The sequence below is a fragment of the Pongo abelii genome, chromosome X (assembly GCF_028885655.2).
Source record: "Pongo abelii isolate AG06213 chromosome X, NHGRI_mPonAbe1-v2.0_pri, whole genome shotgun sequence".
NCBI classification, from domain to species: Eukaryota; Metazoa; Chordata; class Mammalia; order Primates; family Hominidae; genus Pongo; species Pongo abelii.
Genome location: NC_072008.2, coordinates 5,877,161 through 5,891,840, shown reverse-complemented (window position 1 = coordinate 5,891,840; position 14,680 = coordinate 5,877,161). Strand labels below are relative to the sequence as shown.

Below are 14,680 nucleotides of genomic sequence, written 5' to 3'. Positions count from 1 at the left end.
GCCTATTTTTATTTTGACTGTTACTATCAATTTTCATTGCTAAAACTGCAACATTTATTCATTTACTTCAAAAGCAATTCTTGAGCAAGAAAGAGAATGCCCATTTCTTGGACAATAGCTTCTTAATCAGAATTTCTCAACCTCAGTACTGTTAATATTTGGGTCCAGATAACTTCTTTGCCGTGGGGGTTTCTCCTGTGCACCAGAGGGTATTTAGTAGCATCCCTCACCTCCACCCTTCGTAGAACGACCCTTTGTCTACGAAAACCAAAAGTGTCTCCAGATATTGCCAAATATCCCTTTGGAGCAAATCAGTCCTGGATGAGTTTTACAGTTCAACAAGAGTGAAACTTGAAATACTGAAATTTTTCCTAGAGACACTTGGTTTTCCTTGTTTCCCTTTATTTTTGAAGATCATTTGATGCCTAAAAAAATAGTAAACATGTTATAAAAATTGCATAATGCTGCTATCAGGATTTATATTTAAAAGAAAAATAAGAGCAGTTTTTAAAGGAAAAGACAACATGTTAGACAGGTCTAGGATTAAAGCAGAATGTACCTTTGCTGCTTGGGTATTTTGTGCTCATTGATAAATACATATGAAGAGCGGATTGTAACTTCCTGATTTATTGGTTTAAGATAATTTCATGTCACGTGGAAGAGTATGACCTTTCTTTTTTTCTTCCTTCTATCCCCAGTGATCCAAATCAACCAGTTCCTCAGGATACCAAGTTCATTCACACAAAACCCAACCGCTTTGAAGAAGTGGCCTGGTCCAAGTATAATCCCAAAGACCAGCTGTATCTGCATATTGGCTTGAAACCCAGAGTGAGAGATCACTACCGGGCAACGAAAGTGGCTTTCTGGTTGGAACTCGTTCCTCATTTGCACAACTTGAATGAGATATTCCAGTATGTTTCAACAACCACCAAGGTTCCTCCACCAGACATGACATCATTTCCCTATGGTACCCGGCGATCTCCCGCCAAGATATGGCCAACGACCAAACGCCCAGCAATCACTCCTGCCAACAATCCCAAACACTCTAAGGACCCTCACAAAACAGGGCCCGAGGACACAACTGTCCTCATTGAAACCAAACGAGATTATTCCACCGAATTAAGTGTCACCATTGCCGTCGGGGCGTCGCTCCTCTTCCTCAACATCTTAGCTTTTGCGGCGCTGTACTACAAAAAGGACAAGAGGCGCCATGAGACTCACAGGCGCCCCAGTCCCCAGAGAAACACCACAAATGATATCGCTCACATCCAGAATGAAGAGATCATGTCTCTGCAGATGAAGCAGCTGGAACACGATCACGAGTGTGAGTCGCTGCAGGCACACGACACGCTGAGGCTCACCTGCCCGCCAGACTACACCCTCACGCTGCGCCGGTCGCCAGATGACATCCCACTTATGACGCCAAACACCATCACCATGATTCCAAACACACTGACGGGGATGCAGCCTTTGCACACTTTTAACACCTTCAGTGGAGGACAAAACAGTACAAATTTACCCCACGGACATTCCACCACTAGAGTATAGCTTTGCCGTATTTCCCCTCCTATCCCTCTGCCCTACCCGCTCAGCAACATAGAAGAGGGAAGGAAAGAGAGAAGGAAAGAGAGAAAGAAAGTCTCCAAACCAGGAATGTTTTTGTCCCACTGACTTAAGACAAAAATGCAAAAAGGCAGTCATCCCATCCCGGCAGACCCTTATCGTTGGTGTTTTCCAGTATTGCGAGATCAACTTCTGACCCTATGAAATGTGAGAAGTACACATTTCTGTTAAAATACTGCTTTAAGATCTTTACCACTCCAATCGATGTTTAGTGTGATAGGACATCACCATTTCAAGGCCCTGGGTGTTTCCAACATCATGGAAGCAGCTGACACTTCTGAAACTCAGCCAAGGACACTTAATATTTTTTAATTACAATGGAAGTTTAAACATTTCTTTCTGTGCCACACAATGGATGGCTCTCCTTAAGTGAAGAAAGAGTCAATGAGATTTTGCCCAGCACATGGAGCTGTAATCCAGAGAGAAGGAAACGTAGAAATTTATTATTAAAAGAATGGACTGTGCAGCGAAATCTGTACGGTTCTGTGCAAAGAGGTGTTCTGCCAGCCTGAACTATATTTAAGAAACTTTGTAAAAAAGAAAAATGTATATAGCTGTGAGTTTAAACAAAAACCACAAACAGACAAACAAGAAAAAAAGCTTTTATTGGTGTTTTCACTTTGAAAGAGCTTTTAGCAAGGTTGTGCTTTTCATTGTGCTCTGTATGTATATAAATATATATATATATACACATTAGTCATATCACCTCTGTTTCCTCCCCAACAAAAGAGGCTTTTCTTCTTAATTACTTGTGGTAAACAAAGACATGGGATTTTCTTACATGAGATTCTCATTTGTAGGAGGATATGATGTCCCACAGAAGACCCAGAAGGTCTGTGTGGCCTATTTCCCCCGTCAGGTTGCACAGGTGCATGCAAGAGCATTCTTAGGAGACCACTGTTTTGAAAAACTTTTGACTTGTATGTGTTAGCCTTTCATGAAATTGCAGTACAGAGATGGGTCCCCAAAGTGGAATGTATTTACAGCTTGGTAAATTAGAGACGTGCACACACAAAGAATCAGTAGGGAGAAACAAAAATACAAGTCCCGTTCTGTAGCTCTGGCCCTTTGAATATGTTTAGGAAGAGTTGCTTCCCATTGCAGGGCCCTGCCAAAAAAAGAAGAAAGCTTGCCTTTGGTGGGGCTATGCCCCTTGGAGTAAATACGGCTCTGTATTCCCTAGCAGCTGCGGGAGGGTTTGGCCGATGAAGTACCTGCTCAGCTTAGCTAATCAGATTGAAGGAAGACATGTGTCTTTCCTTTTTGTTTAAGCACTCGGTCCCTTATTTATCAGTAAGCAGGTTTTAAAAAATCTTTTATATCATTTATGGGATCAAACATATGATTGTCTGAAAATATCACTTTTTGTGGATTTGTGTATCCGGTCACCAAACGGTGAATATTATAGAAGAATGGGGGGAAAAAGGATAGAATATTAAAACTGCTTTGCATGGGTTTTCTGGGAAATTAGGATAACTTCACTGGGAAGACATTGAATGGAAATTATTCACCCGTTTTAAATTGGTGACCTAGGGATCAGAGATTTGTCTTTCCAACAGCTTGTCATTTTTTCATTTTTCATTTCATTTTTCAGGAAAGTTTTGAGTGTTATAAGGTGGAAGGAAACATAATAGCAATGGTTACTTTTTTGAAAAATTATTGCATTACCAAGAAACAGTAGCCAAAGATATTTGAAGATCATGTCCCTCGGCTCCATTGTGGGTTATTCTAGAAATCCAGTCTTAAATCTCTCTGCTAAAGTGGACATTCCCCATAAAAATTGTCCAGCTGCCTGGCTCTTTTGCAGTAACAACCTTTGATTACTGAATCCCTACACTCAAAACTGTAGTGATATATCAGTGTTTGAGAGTGACCTCTAGAAAAAAGAAAAGTGTTTTTAGAAATGCGTACAAGTCACCCCCAAGTCCTATTGCTTATCTTGGGTTAAGTTTGAGAGTGATTCTCTGTATATAAATATGTGAGATATTATTATCTCAACTTAACACACGTGAAGCAACATTTCTTTCCTACAGAGAGGTGTCATGGTAAGATTTCATTCCGAGTTCATTGTTTCATAGAGCTATGATCAGGCCATTTCTGCAAGCAATGTATGACCCCACCTGAGCAACCACAAATAGGCTGTCCGTGAAATTACAAAGGAAGTGATGTGTGGCATCCATGTTGGTTTCGTCTGTCTGTAATGTGAATTCCAGTATTTGTTTAGTATTTCCAGTTGTCTCCTGCTAGCAATATGTACAGTAACGCGTCAGGCTTGTGACATTTGAATAAGGAAAAACAGAGTTCCTGTTAAGTGAATAACTTTAGCTTTTACAGGGGATTATGATCAAAAGTGATTTAGTACATCTTAAATGATATCTTATTTCTACATGGAAAGAAGTTATAGAATCTTCATAGAGTTCTATGAGAAAAAATATACTTGCTATCTATAAAAAAGAGAAAAAAGAAAAAAAATGAGAAAAAAGAAAAAAAAAATCCTTTCCTAGGCTTTTATTCTTGATCTTCAAAGGCACGCAGGGTTTAATGGTTCCTTGGGTTATTATTTTGCAATTTTGTTTTTTATTTTGCCTTAAGTAATGATAGAAGATATATATGGCCGGACACATATGTATAAACTTTTCAGCAGCATTTTTAATAATAAAATATCACAGTATTTTCTAATGCTTTGTGCAAATAATGATGCGTCCATTCTTTCTTGGTAGGTGGCGTGTTTTATTTACTTTTGTTGTTCTTTGAATGTCTTTTTCTTTGTAAAAACTAAGTGATGCGCCTGACATAGGCTACAAATAGATAAATACATTTGGTAATGGGATAGTTTCTTTAGCTTTGGCCAGCTGCAGAGTTGAGGAGGCTCTGCTGGCCTGATTTTGGAAAACCAAGCCCTGTTTGGTGAAGCTCCTCAGGTGACACTGTCTGAAACGGAGTGTTTGGATTTGTTATTTCTACCACTGAGCATTCTTGCGTCACTGTGTTTTGAGTTGTGGTCAACAAAACACTTTCAAATAGCCTTAGGTGAGTAAGCCTTCAAGTGACAGCAAGAAATTCTACTGAATGAAACTCAAGAGGCAGAAAATCGCTATCATACCAATGGGAGCTCATTTGTCAATTCCTTCCTGTGCATCCAACCATCACGTTCTAATTTGACATTCACAGTAGCCCTAAGGGGCACGCACCTGCATTGCTCCCCTTTCATAATGGAATATGTTCAGAGGAAACTAGCCCCTATTCGACAGGAGAACTTGATGGGTAACAGGATAGTATATCCTCATAGCCCAAATCTTTTCACCAAGAAGTTATATGGCAAACACTTGTAAGCCAAGGCCCTGCATGTTGTGATAATCCTAGCTAAGTATCAGATAAAGAAAGATAGCAAGGACCTGGACTCTCTGACATATGTGAACTCCTAAATTCTTCAGATGTTGTTTGCCTCAATCGTGTTGTGAAGGCACACAGGAGAAGTACATGGACACACACATATATGTACATTTATGTGTACATTATATATGTGTATACATGTACATATCCTATAGACGCATTATGTATATACATGTACATATCCTATATATGCATTATGTATATACATGTACATATCCTGTATATGCATTATGTGTATACATGTACATATCCTATATATGCATTATGTGTATACATGTACATATCCTGTATATGCATTATGTGTATACATGTACATATCCTGTATATGCATTATGTGTATACATGTACATATCCTGTATGTGCATTATGTGTATACATGTACATATCCTATATGTGCATTATGTATATACATGTACATATCCTATATGTGCATTATATGTATACATGCACATATCCTATATGTGCATTATGTGTATACATGTACATATCCTATATGTGCATTAGGTGTATACATGTACATATCCTATATGTGCATTAGGTATATACATGTACATATCCTATATGTGCATTGTGTATATACATGTATATGTCCTATATATGCATTATGTGTATACATGTACATATCCTATATATGCATTATGTGTATACATGTACATATCCTATATATGCATTATGTGTATACATGTACATATCCTATATATGCATTAGGTATATACGTGTCCATATCCTATATATGCATTATGTATAGAGTCATGCACAGCATAATAACATTTTGGACAAATGCAAATAACATGGCAGTGTCATGAGATTATAATAACATTTTTATTGTACCTTTTCTATGTTTAGATATGTTTAGATACACAAATACTTATCATTGTGTTACGGTTGCCTAGGGTCTTCTCTCCAGTCACATGCTGTAGAGGTTTGTAGTCTGGAAGCACTAGGCTATACCGTAGAGCCTAGGGGTACTGTAGGCTGCACCTCGAGGTTTGTGTAAGTACACTACATGATGTTTGCACAATGATGAAATCACCTAACGATACATTTCTCAGAATTGATCCCTATTGTTAAGTGATGCATGACTGTACATGTATACATTACGTACACTGTATATGCACACATGCATATATATGTTACACATGTAAATATATACATAGATACACTTAAATTCCTGAAGATGCCAATTCCATTAAACATATATATACACACACTCATATATATGTGCACACACACTCATATATCCACACACATCTACAACACATTTAATGTGCTCATATATATATTCCTGGGTGTGTGTGTGTGTATATATATATATACATAAAATACATTAGTTTTCTTTATCTGTGCAATCACATTCTGCAGTTTCAGGTACTGTGGACAACTGTGGTCTAAAAATATGTGAGTACAGTTCAATGAGATATTTTGAAAGAGACCACACTCACGTAACTTTTATGACAGTATATTGTTATAAATGTTCTCTTTTATTAGTTATTGTTCATCTCTTACTGCCTTTAATTTATGAACTTTATCAAAAGTGTGTACATATAATAAAATACATAGTATATAAAGGGTTTGGTACTATCTGTGGTTTCAGGTATCCACTGAGTTTTGAACGCATCCCCCTTGGAAAAGGGCCATTACTGAATATACACACGCATAAACACACATACATATGTACAGATACATAATTTACATAGATATATTCATAGATATGCATGCACTTAAATCTCTAAGAATGGCATTTGCATTAAACACACACATATAAACACACATGTATATACACATACATACTTATACATATTTAATTGTCATCTTCAGGCATTCAAAGTTGAATTTTTAGCAAATTTCAGCTGGAGGGAGAATCACTCTTGTTTTGACTATTTTATGCATTCTTGTTCATTACGAATAACTCAAGGAATGCTAAAAAATATATGCATTCATTAATTCATTCAACAAACCTTTACTGAATATCTCCACTGTCCCAGGCCCTGTGCTGGGCTGGTGTTAAAATTGAAGAAAAAACTTCTCACACCATAAAACTCAAGGGGAAGGCAGAGAAACACAGAAGCAAGGAGAGGCAGGGGGTGCTGGAGATGGAGATGGCACCCATGCTAATAAGTGGTGCTAAGAAATGTTTGGACACTGCTCTTAACCTAGTCTGGGAAGGTTGGGAACGTATTCTGTCTGAAGAAACCTAAGCCAGATCTTTCCAACTCCGTAGAAAAAAATGACAGTGGGTGGTGTGTTGTGGGGAGGATAGAATTCCACACCTTTGAAGTGAGAAGACAGAGGAAGTTGGGAAACCATGCTCCTGCATCATGGGTGAAAAATACAAGGTATTTTTTAGAAAGGTGTGAAATATGAGGCAGAAAGAAACTGGCTGATAAAAAACCTCCAAAGGCAAGGCAGGGAGTTTGGGCTTTGTCCCAAAATCAGGGAGACGCCAAATGATTGCACCAAAGTGGTGTATGAGTGTAGCTGGGACATTTAGCAGTAATTCTCAAAAATTCACGTTCTTAGGAACATGTAGGACGTCTGCTTAAAGTGCAGATCCTTACTCAATTGTGGTTTGGTGAACCTGTGTCTGCATTTCCAACAAGCTCTCAAAGTGGTGCATATGTTGCCGGTTCTCAACTAACCCCAACTCTTTCTGGTTGCAAAGGATGGAGAACTGTCCACTTTAGAAGTAACCATGAGGATAGTTTGTATCAGAGTGAGAGGGCTCTGGATGCAAGGTAAGCATTAAGGAGGCAGAGCAATCTGTTTGAGAAATTAATGACTGTCCTCTTTTCAAGGGTGATGGGGATAGTGATAATAAGAAAGCAAAAAAAAAAAAAAAACCAATAAAAACATTGCATCATTTTATAGCTGCATGTACCAGAACTGATTAGGTACAGTCATCAAATACCACCTGGAACCCCATCTGAAGTTAAGCTTGGGTTTAGGAACTTGTTTCAACAGAGGGAGGGCATACAAGGAGAATGATGAGCTACCTTGGAGAGGGGTTCAGAAGGGCTGGTCAAGGGTTTGGGCTTAGACTGGGTTGTTTTAGAAGTGCTAAGAGGGGCAAGAACTTGTTCCTGGATTGGTTGCTATCAGGATAATGGGGATGTCAATAACCTTTAGCCAGAAAGTGACAGGACCAGAGCATGACTAGCATTGTCTTCAGTAAAAATAAGCAGTGGAAGAGAAGGGGATTTGGGGTCATTATTAGTGGTTACACATTGTTCATGTTTCTGTCTCATCCCATGCTGGCCGTGGGCTGCCTTCCTCTGATGTGGAAGTTCTTTCAATTATTCTTATGTGCAGCCGGATGCACTTTGACTTAGCCATTAATTAGCAGGCTAGTTCCAGCAGCCAGATTTGAGGGCTGTTTCTTTTGTTCTTTCTCAGAACTTCCAGAATATGTACTCATATGTCCCATCTCTCAGGCCACCTGGTTCAAAAGAAATCTAGGTTGTGCTAAGGAAGTGAAAGTGACACTTTCTCTGCAAATTCTCATTATTATATTGAAAGAAATGGGGATACAGGGAAAAGTCCACTGTAACTCTACCCTTCTCTAAAATGACCATCCGTGTAAATACTTAGAACACCCACAAATAATCCTGTTTCCTCTAGAGGCAAGAGAATTAGGGAAAATGAGATGAATTAGCCAGGGGAAAACACTACCTGGAATTAACAGGTGACATTTATTAAAGGTGAATGTTCAGACTAGTTCTTGAGGTCACTGGTTCCTAAACGGGCTGGATAGGGAGTCTTTGGAGACTAAGACAAATTGCCAACAGCCACAGCTGGAAGGATACCCAAAAGAAAAATCTTTCTCAGCCCCAGGCTCTAAACACAGGGCCTTGGGCTCAGAAGAAAGGAAATGGGGAGATGTATTTCTGGCACCCTAAAATATAACCCTAAAAATTCCCATAAAAATTGAGAGATCAAACAATGCCTAATTTTGAATATTAGAACCATTATTATGCTTCAGTGGTACAACTGGTCGAATCAATTTTTTGTGGGCTCAGGTATTAGCTTCATTTTTATGCAACATCTCTTTCTACGAGGATATACATTATGAACACAGCTTTCAAACTAGCATGCTTGGGCTGCCTGTGTTATTGGGCTTCAGGTGTTATTTCTAGTAGAGCAATTACAGTTTTCAAATTATAATAATAGAAAAGAACGTAACAATTCACAAGGCTATGCATTACATACAGACAAACTTTTCAAACAAATGCTTAAGAGATTTTCTAAAAGCATTGAGTCAACCATTTACAGAGCAATGACTTGTTTTAAAACTTTCAAATAATCGTCAAAATGTGTTGTTCTGCATAGGTTATATGCATTACCTCATAATCCTTTTACCAGTCCCAGGGTGTAGACTGTCTCATTTTACATGTGAGGAAACTGGGGTACAGAAGATTAAATGAATTGCTCAAGGTTGCAGTCTTAGAACATAAAATATCTAGTGTTCGCAATCATATCGTTTTGCTTTTAAAAGCTTGTGCTTGTCAACTATTCTCTAACACACACAGTTATTGGAGAAATATATGCCTCCCTGTAGACATTTTGGGGAAGAAAAAAAATCACCGTAATCTCTCCATGTCTTGAGAACAATGATAGCTTTAAATCTTAAAACTCATCATGTACACACACAGACACACATATATGCACTCATAAACACAGAGTAGATTCAGACTGCTTATAGATTTTGTAGAGTGCCTGTTTAAAACACAGTTTCTCAGTTTTACCTGTGATTTTACTTTACTTGTGATTTGTTTTTCTCTGTGCTCATTTTTGCTGAAATGGCACTTTAAAACCCTTGTTGTGCCTGCATCTTACCTGAATGCACACAGAGAGTGCATGGAACTTGGAAGATTAAGGTTAGAGAGCACAAAGGAGATACAGGTGCCCACGGAAACATTGTGAATAATGCTTAGCATAGGAGAAAGCAGGCTTGGATTGCTATAGAATGTACACCAAAATGCATTAAATACGACTGGCTTTCAAAAGCAGCACTCTTTGAATGAGATGAAACCCCAGGACATCTGCTCCTAACCAACGATGTCCATGGACTGCCTAACCTGTGTGACCAGTGCACACACTTTGTGAAATATGTGGCTATTATCATCACCCCACCATCCCCAATGCATTGTGTCATCCCCATCAGACCACAGACAAAACCCCTTTTCTCCAGACTTGGGCAATGGAAGAAACCACTATCTACCTACCTGACTGCTTCAGAATCTCCTTCCTCTGTCCTCGAATACCACTAGAAGAACATTCAGTGGCAGACCCAGGGCAGATCCCCACCTCCAAACCCAACAACTTTGGTTTAATGTTGTCATTTAAGAAGCGTGATTCCACCTTAGAGATCTATCAAATATTTAAGTAGGAATACATTTAAGTGTGAATATATTCATATACTTAAGTTTTAAATGTGCAGTATTTTTCATCCTGTCCCTCCCCACCTCTGAAATCCAAATTTCTATATGTTGGCTTGCTCCTGAGAGAAAAAGAAATTTAGCAGGATACATGGTCACTGTTTATACCCTTTAGCCACACTTTTCTTATAAACCTAAGTGGGACCCGTTATATAACAAGTTTTAACTTTGTTCTTCCAACCCAGGGAATTGTTTTACAAACTCATTTAAGTGTATCTTCTGCACTAGCAGAAACGAGGTACAAACTAATGTTTTAAGATGTGTCTCCCTTAATTTAGGTGTATATATAAAATAGTTTGTAATATGGAGGGCTAACATTTTGTATTTTCAATTAATTACTTGAGTGACCAAGGAAAATGAGAATTTACAGCATGTCTGCACAAAAATACTCCAAATTATGTGAGTCTTTTATGATCCATGTATGCTGGAGAAAAAATACTAATATTTCCTTTTTAAAATATAAGAGTAAGCTGACAGTTATTGTCTAAAATGGACCCTGGAAATATTATTCCAATATTAAGCTAATAAGAGGAATGCATGGTTTTGACTTTTCTCATTTTGAAGCAATGGGCTTCAACTTCAAAATTATGCTATTGATGTAGGTGTTTACTGTAAAAACAATTCAGAGGAAACATGGCATTCATTTGTGAGCCATGTAAACTAAATCTCACAGTTACCTCTGTCCTTTGCAGAGCTTTAAAGCCTTGGATTTCCATGAAAAGTAATTTAATAGAATGAGCATTCACCTCGCAGCCAAAACTTCTAGAACATATGGATTATCATCTTGTTGTCTAGTCCAAGATACCATAGAAAGCTTTTTATTTAATTCTCCCATTTACCATGACATGTTTTACGGCCTATTTAAATTGACAAAAATATCAGCACCACATAATGCAATATTTCTATTAAATAGTGGCATAAATTTGACTTTTATTACATTAATCCACCATATAATTACTATGAACAGATACCACAGTAATCCCTTTAACAAATAAGTAGTGTACAGTTTGAGCCTATCCTAGTTTTATTCTTCATAGATGGGCAAATGTTCACACAATTGTACCCTGTAGCAGTTGTCCTGAATTAATAGGACTTGGGATAATAGTTCAGTTTCATACCCTTTTTAACTTATTTCCTATCTTAATATAGAGGCAGATCACACATTTTATGCATTTTATTATTTTTTTTCCTTTCTTAGGTTTAGTAGTTTCCCTTCTTAGGTTCAGTGTATAATATTAAACCCTTTTTTTCCTCATTTTCTTTCCTTTTTTTTTTTTCTTTTTTTTAGACAAAGTCTCATTCTGTTGCCCAGGGTGGAGTGCAGTGGTGCAATCTTGGCTCACCGCAACCTCCGCCTCCCACATTCAAGCGATTCTCCCGTTTCAGCCTCCCGAGTAGCTGGGATTACAGGGACACGCCACCATGCCTGGCTAATTTTTGTATTTTTTAGTAGAGATGGGTTTTCACCATGTTGGCTAGGCTGGTCTTGAACTCCTGACCTCAAGTGATCCGCCCAGCTTGGACTCACAAAGTGCCAGGATTACAGGCATGAACCACCGTGCCTGGCCTTTTTCTCATTTTCTTCTACATTTAGTCTGTGGGCTATTCAAGAAAAACTCAATGTTTTTCTTACAAAATAATAATGATAGTAGAAGTAATGATGGTGATTATTATTATGATGATAGTAATATAGATCAATGGCAGCTTCCCACAATAAAAATAAAAAGGGAAATCAGAATGGGCATGTTTCAAGTACAGATGAAGGTGGAGACATTTGACAATGTGAAATTGGGAAGCGCTGTAGAAGCAGGATCAAGTGAAAGGCAAGACAACATGATCTGGAAGAAACTGTATCCCCCCAGAGAGGAAGAGGAAGGGAAATGCAGAAAGAGGGTTCTCTCTGGGAAGGGAGTATTCCTGGTTGTCCTAAAATTCCCCATTACAGGAGAACGTTGTCTGCATAGCAACCTTTGTCTGATGAGTTTCTTTTCCTTGCAATCAGAAATCCAGGATAAGCCATCAGTATCGACACAAAAGTTATTCATTACTCAAGAGCTGGTTGGATGTTCACAGATTTTACAACTCTTCTCTTCCCCCTAGATTTTATCCCTGTCGCTGCAAGGTGTTGAAGCACTTTACCAAGAATACCATTAGCTCTGCTGAAAGGCACATGAGAGGAGAAATTAGAAATAAGTGGATAATAGGATTATTCCATCTCGTGCGTCCACGTAGCACATTTTCCTTTAAACAAATCTTCTTTAAACAAGTTTTCCTTTAAACAAGTCTCACTGGATATTCTAATTCCATGAACATCACACCTACATCTTTCTCCACTAGGCTTCAGATCAATTTCTTCATTCTATCACACATCCCATTTGGGATAAGCATCCTTATGTTTATTTCCGAACTGCAATGACAAAATCACCTGAGAAGTTAGTTGCATGGGGGGTGTACCTGGTACACTTCATTATTAACCCAATTCTGCAGTTGGTTTTAGGGATTGCTCCCTAAAACCAATGGAGGGTCAAAACGACATGAAGGCAAGGAAGTTCCCACCTGTTTTCTTCTAATAGCAAGTCCAGTTTAAAAACAGCAAGGTAGCTTCTTTCAACTAGCTGATTCGGATTGGAGCGGACAGTTAATTTATTGGAATGAACACATGTCAGCAGCACTCTGAAAAGACAAGCACCCAACAGAAAGCTTAATGCGGCTTGAGTTCTGAACAAACACCTCTTAGGTGCAAATGAAAAATATTATCTACTTGTCGCCAGCCCATTGCGAAGACAACCATACAAAAAGATCAGTGGAAATTATAGTTTCTAAATTGGAAATGTTTATGCAGAATGCCTATTTGTATTATGCACTATCTGAATCTAAAACCAGCTGCTAGCCTCCCCATTTTGTAGAGAATACAAACACCATGAGATCTGTACTGTGCCCAATGGGGAAAGGGGAGAAAATGCACCTCATAGCAGCTCCTCAATGACCCTTTACTTAGGATTGAGCTAATTGGGGAAACTACTTTCTGGCCTAAAATATGAAGCATAAATGCATTGTTTCTTGGTAGAATGGATGATAATATTAACAGCTGGTCTTTCCTAAGATGAGTCTGCTGAGGAATAAGTGATAAGGCATTTTCTGGAAGAATTGTAAAAAAAAGGCAGCATATTTGAGGTCATATATTTTTACTACCAGATCATACATTGATAATAAAAAATAAGTACAAGTGAAGTCTTCCTTTGTCAACAGTGGGAATAAATCCACACTCAACCTGGGAAGGGAAAGGCGTGCAGCACTGTGCTAAAGGGCTTTGTTACATCCATCCACCTGTAAAGCGTACATCTAAATAATAGCAAAACATCTGCTTGCCAAGGAGCAGAATCAGCCGGCTTGGGTTATTCTCCTCCACTAGCAGCGGAAGCTCAAGTTACCCTACGGTAGACCCCCAATCTCTATATGCTTATCTGCTCACCAGGGAGAACGTTTGGCCAGCTTGCACCACGGGGTCCAGTTAAACATAAAACAAAATTGCAGATTTGAGAATTTGTCATCAACTCATAAAAAATCTCAAAGGATCCAGGGTCATCTGATTCATTTTCAAGTCTGCTTTTAAGTAATATTTGAAGAAAGGAGGTGCCATAACTCTAGGCTGCTGACTTCTAGGAACTCTGCTTAACACGTTGGCAGAATTTTAAAAAAAATTAATTGTATTTGTTCATTTGGCATCTTTACAGCAAGCACACAACTAGGGCCTGTGGGAATAAAACAGAAATAGAAGACTGTGCCTTGTTTCCGTCCCGTAGGAGGAGAGAAACTGCCTGATGCACATCTAGAGTGCAGATGCACCGTAAGGAAACAGGGAACAGAGACAGTGTGGAAGATTATACTGGGCTAAATTTAGAGGAGAAGATAAACCAAACAAGGGTAAGGTCAGGTAGTGGGGAAGTGGGAATCTCAGACATGGTGTGCATGGTCTTGAGGGAAGGAAAGAAAAACCACTAAAGTTTCATCCCCATAATTATTCCCCCAAAATAAAAATTAAAAATTTAAAAGCCAATCAGGCACTCTGCTGACATACCTGATGAAGAGATTGATTTTGTTCTTCCCTAATCATTGAGTCAAGAAGTTTGTAACCCAGCTCCATTTGGCAGTCTGACCCTATACTTTGTGGTATTTTATTTTATGCATTTTCTTTTTAATGAGGGAACGGAGGCTCTGCCTGGAGACGA

At 38.5% G+C, this 14,680-nt stretch overlaps 1 protein-coding gene across 10 annotated transcripts in view; it reads left to right on the top strand.

Annotated features, from left to right (window-relative positions):
- NLGN4X (neuroligin 4 X-linked) overlaps positions 1 to 4,141 on the top strand; it is a 337,280-nt gene extending 333,139 nt beyond the window's left edge. For all 10 annotated transcript variants that reach the window (XM_054544298.2, XM_024240870.3, XM_054544303.2 and 7 more), the window contains one exon: positions 699 to 4,141. In XM_054544298.2, coding sequence (XP_054400273.1) covers positions 699 to 1,548 — 850 coding nt within the window. In that variant the 3' untranslated portion in view covers positions 1,549 to 4,141. The remainder of the gene's footprint in view (positions 1 to 698) is intronic.
- The last annotated feature ends 10,539 nt before the right edge of the window (positions 4,142 to 14,680 follow it).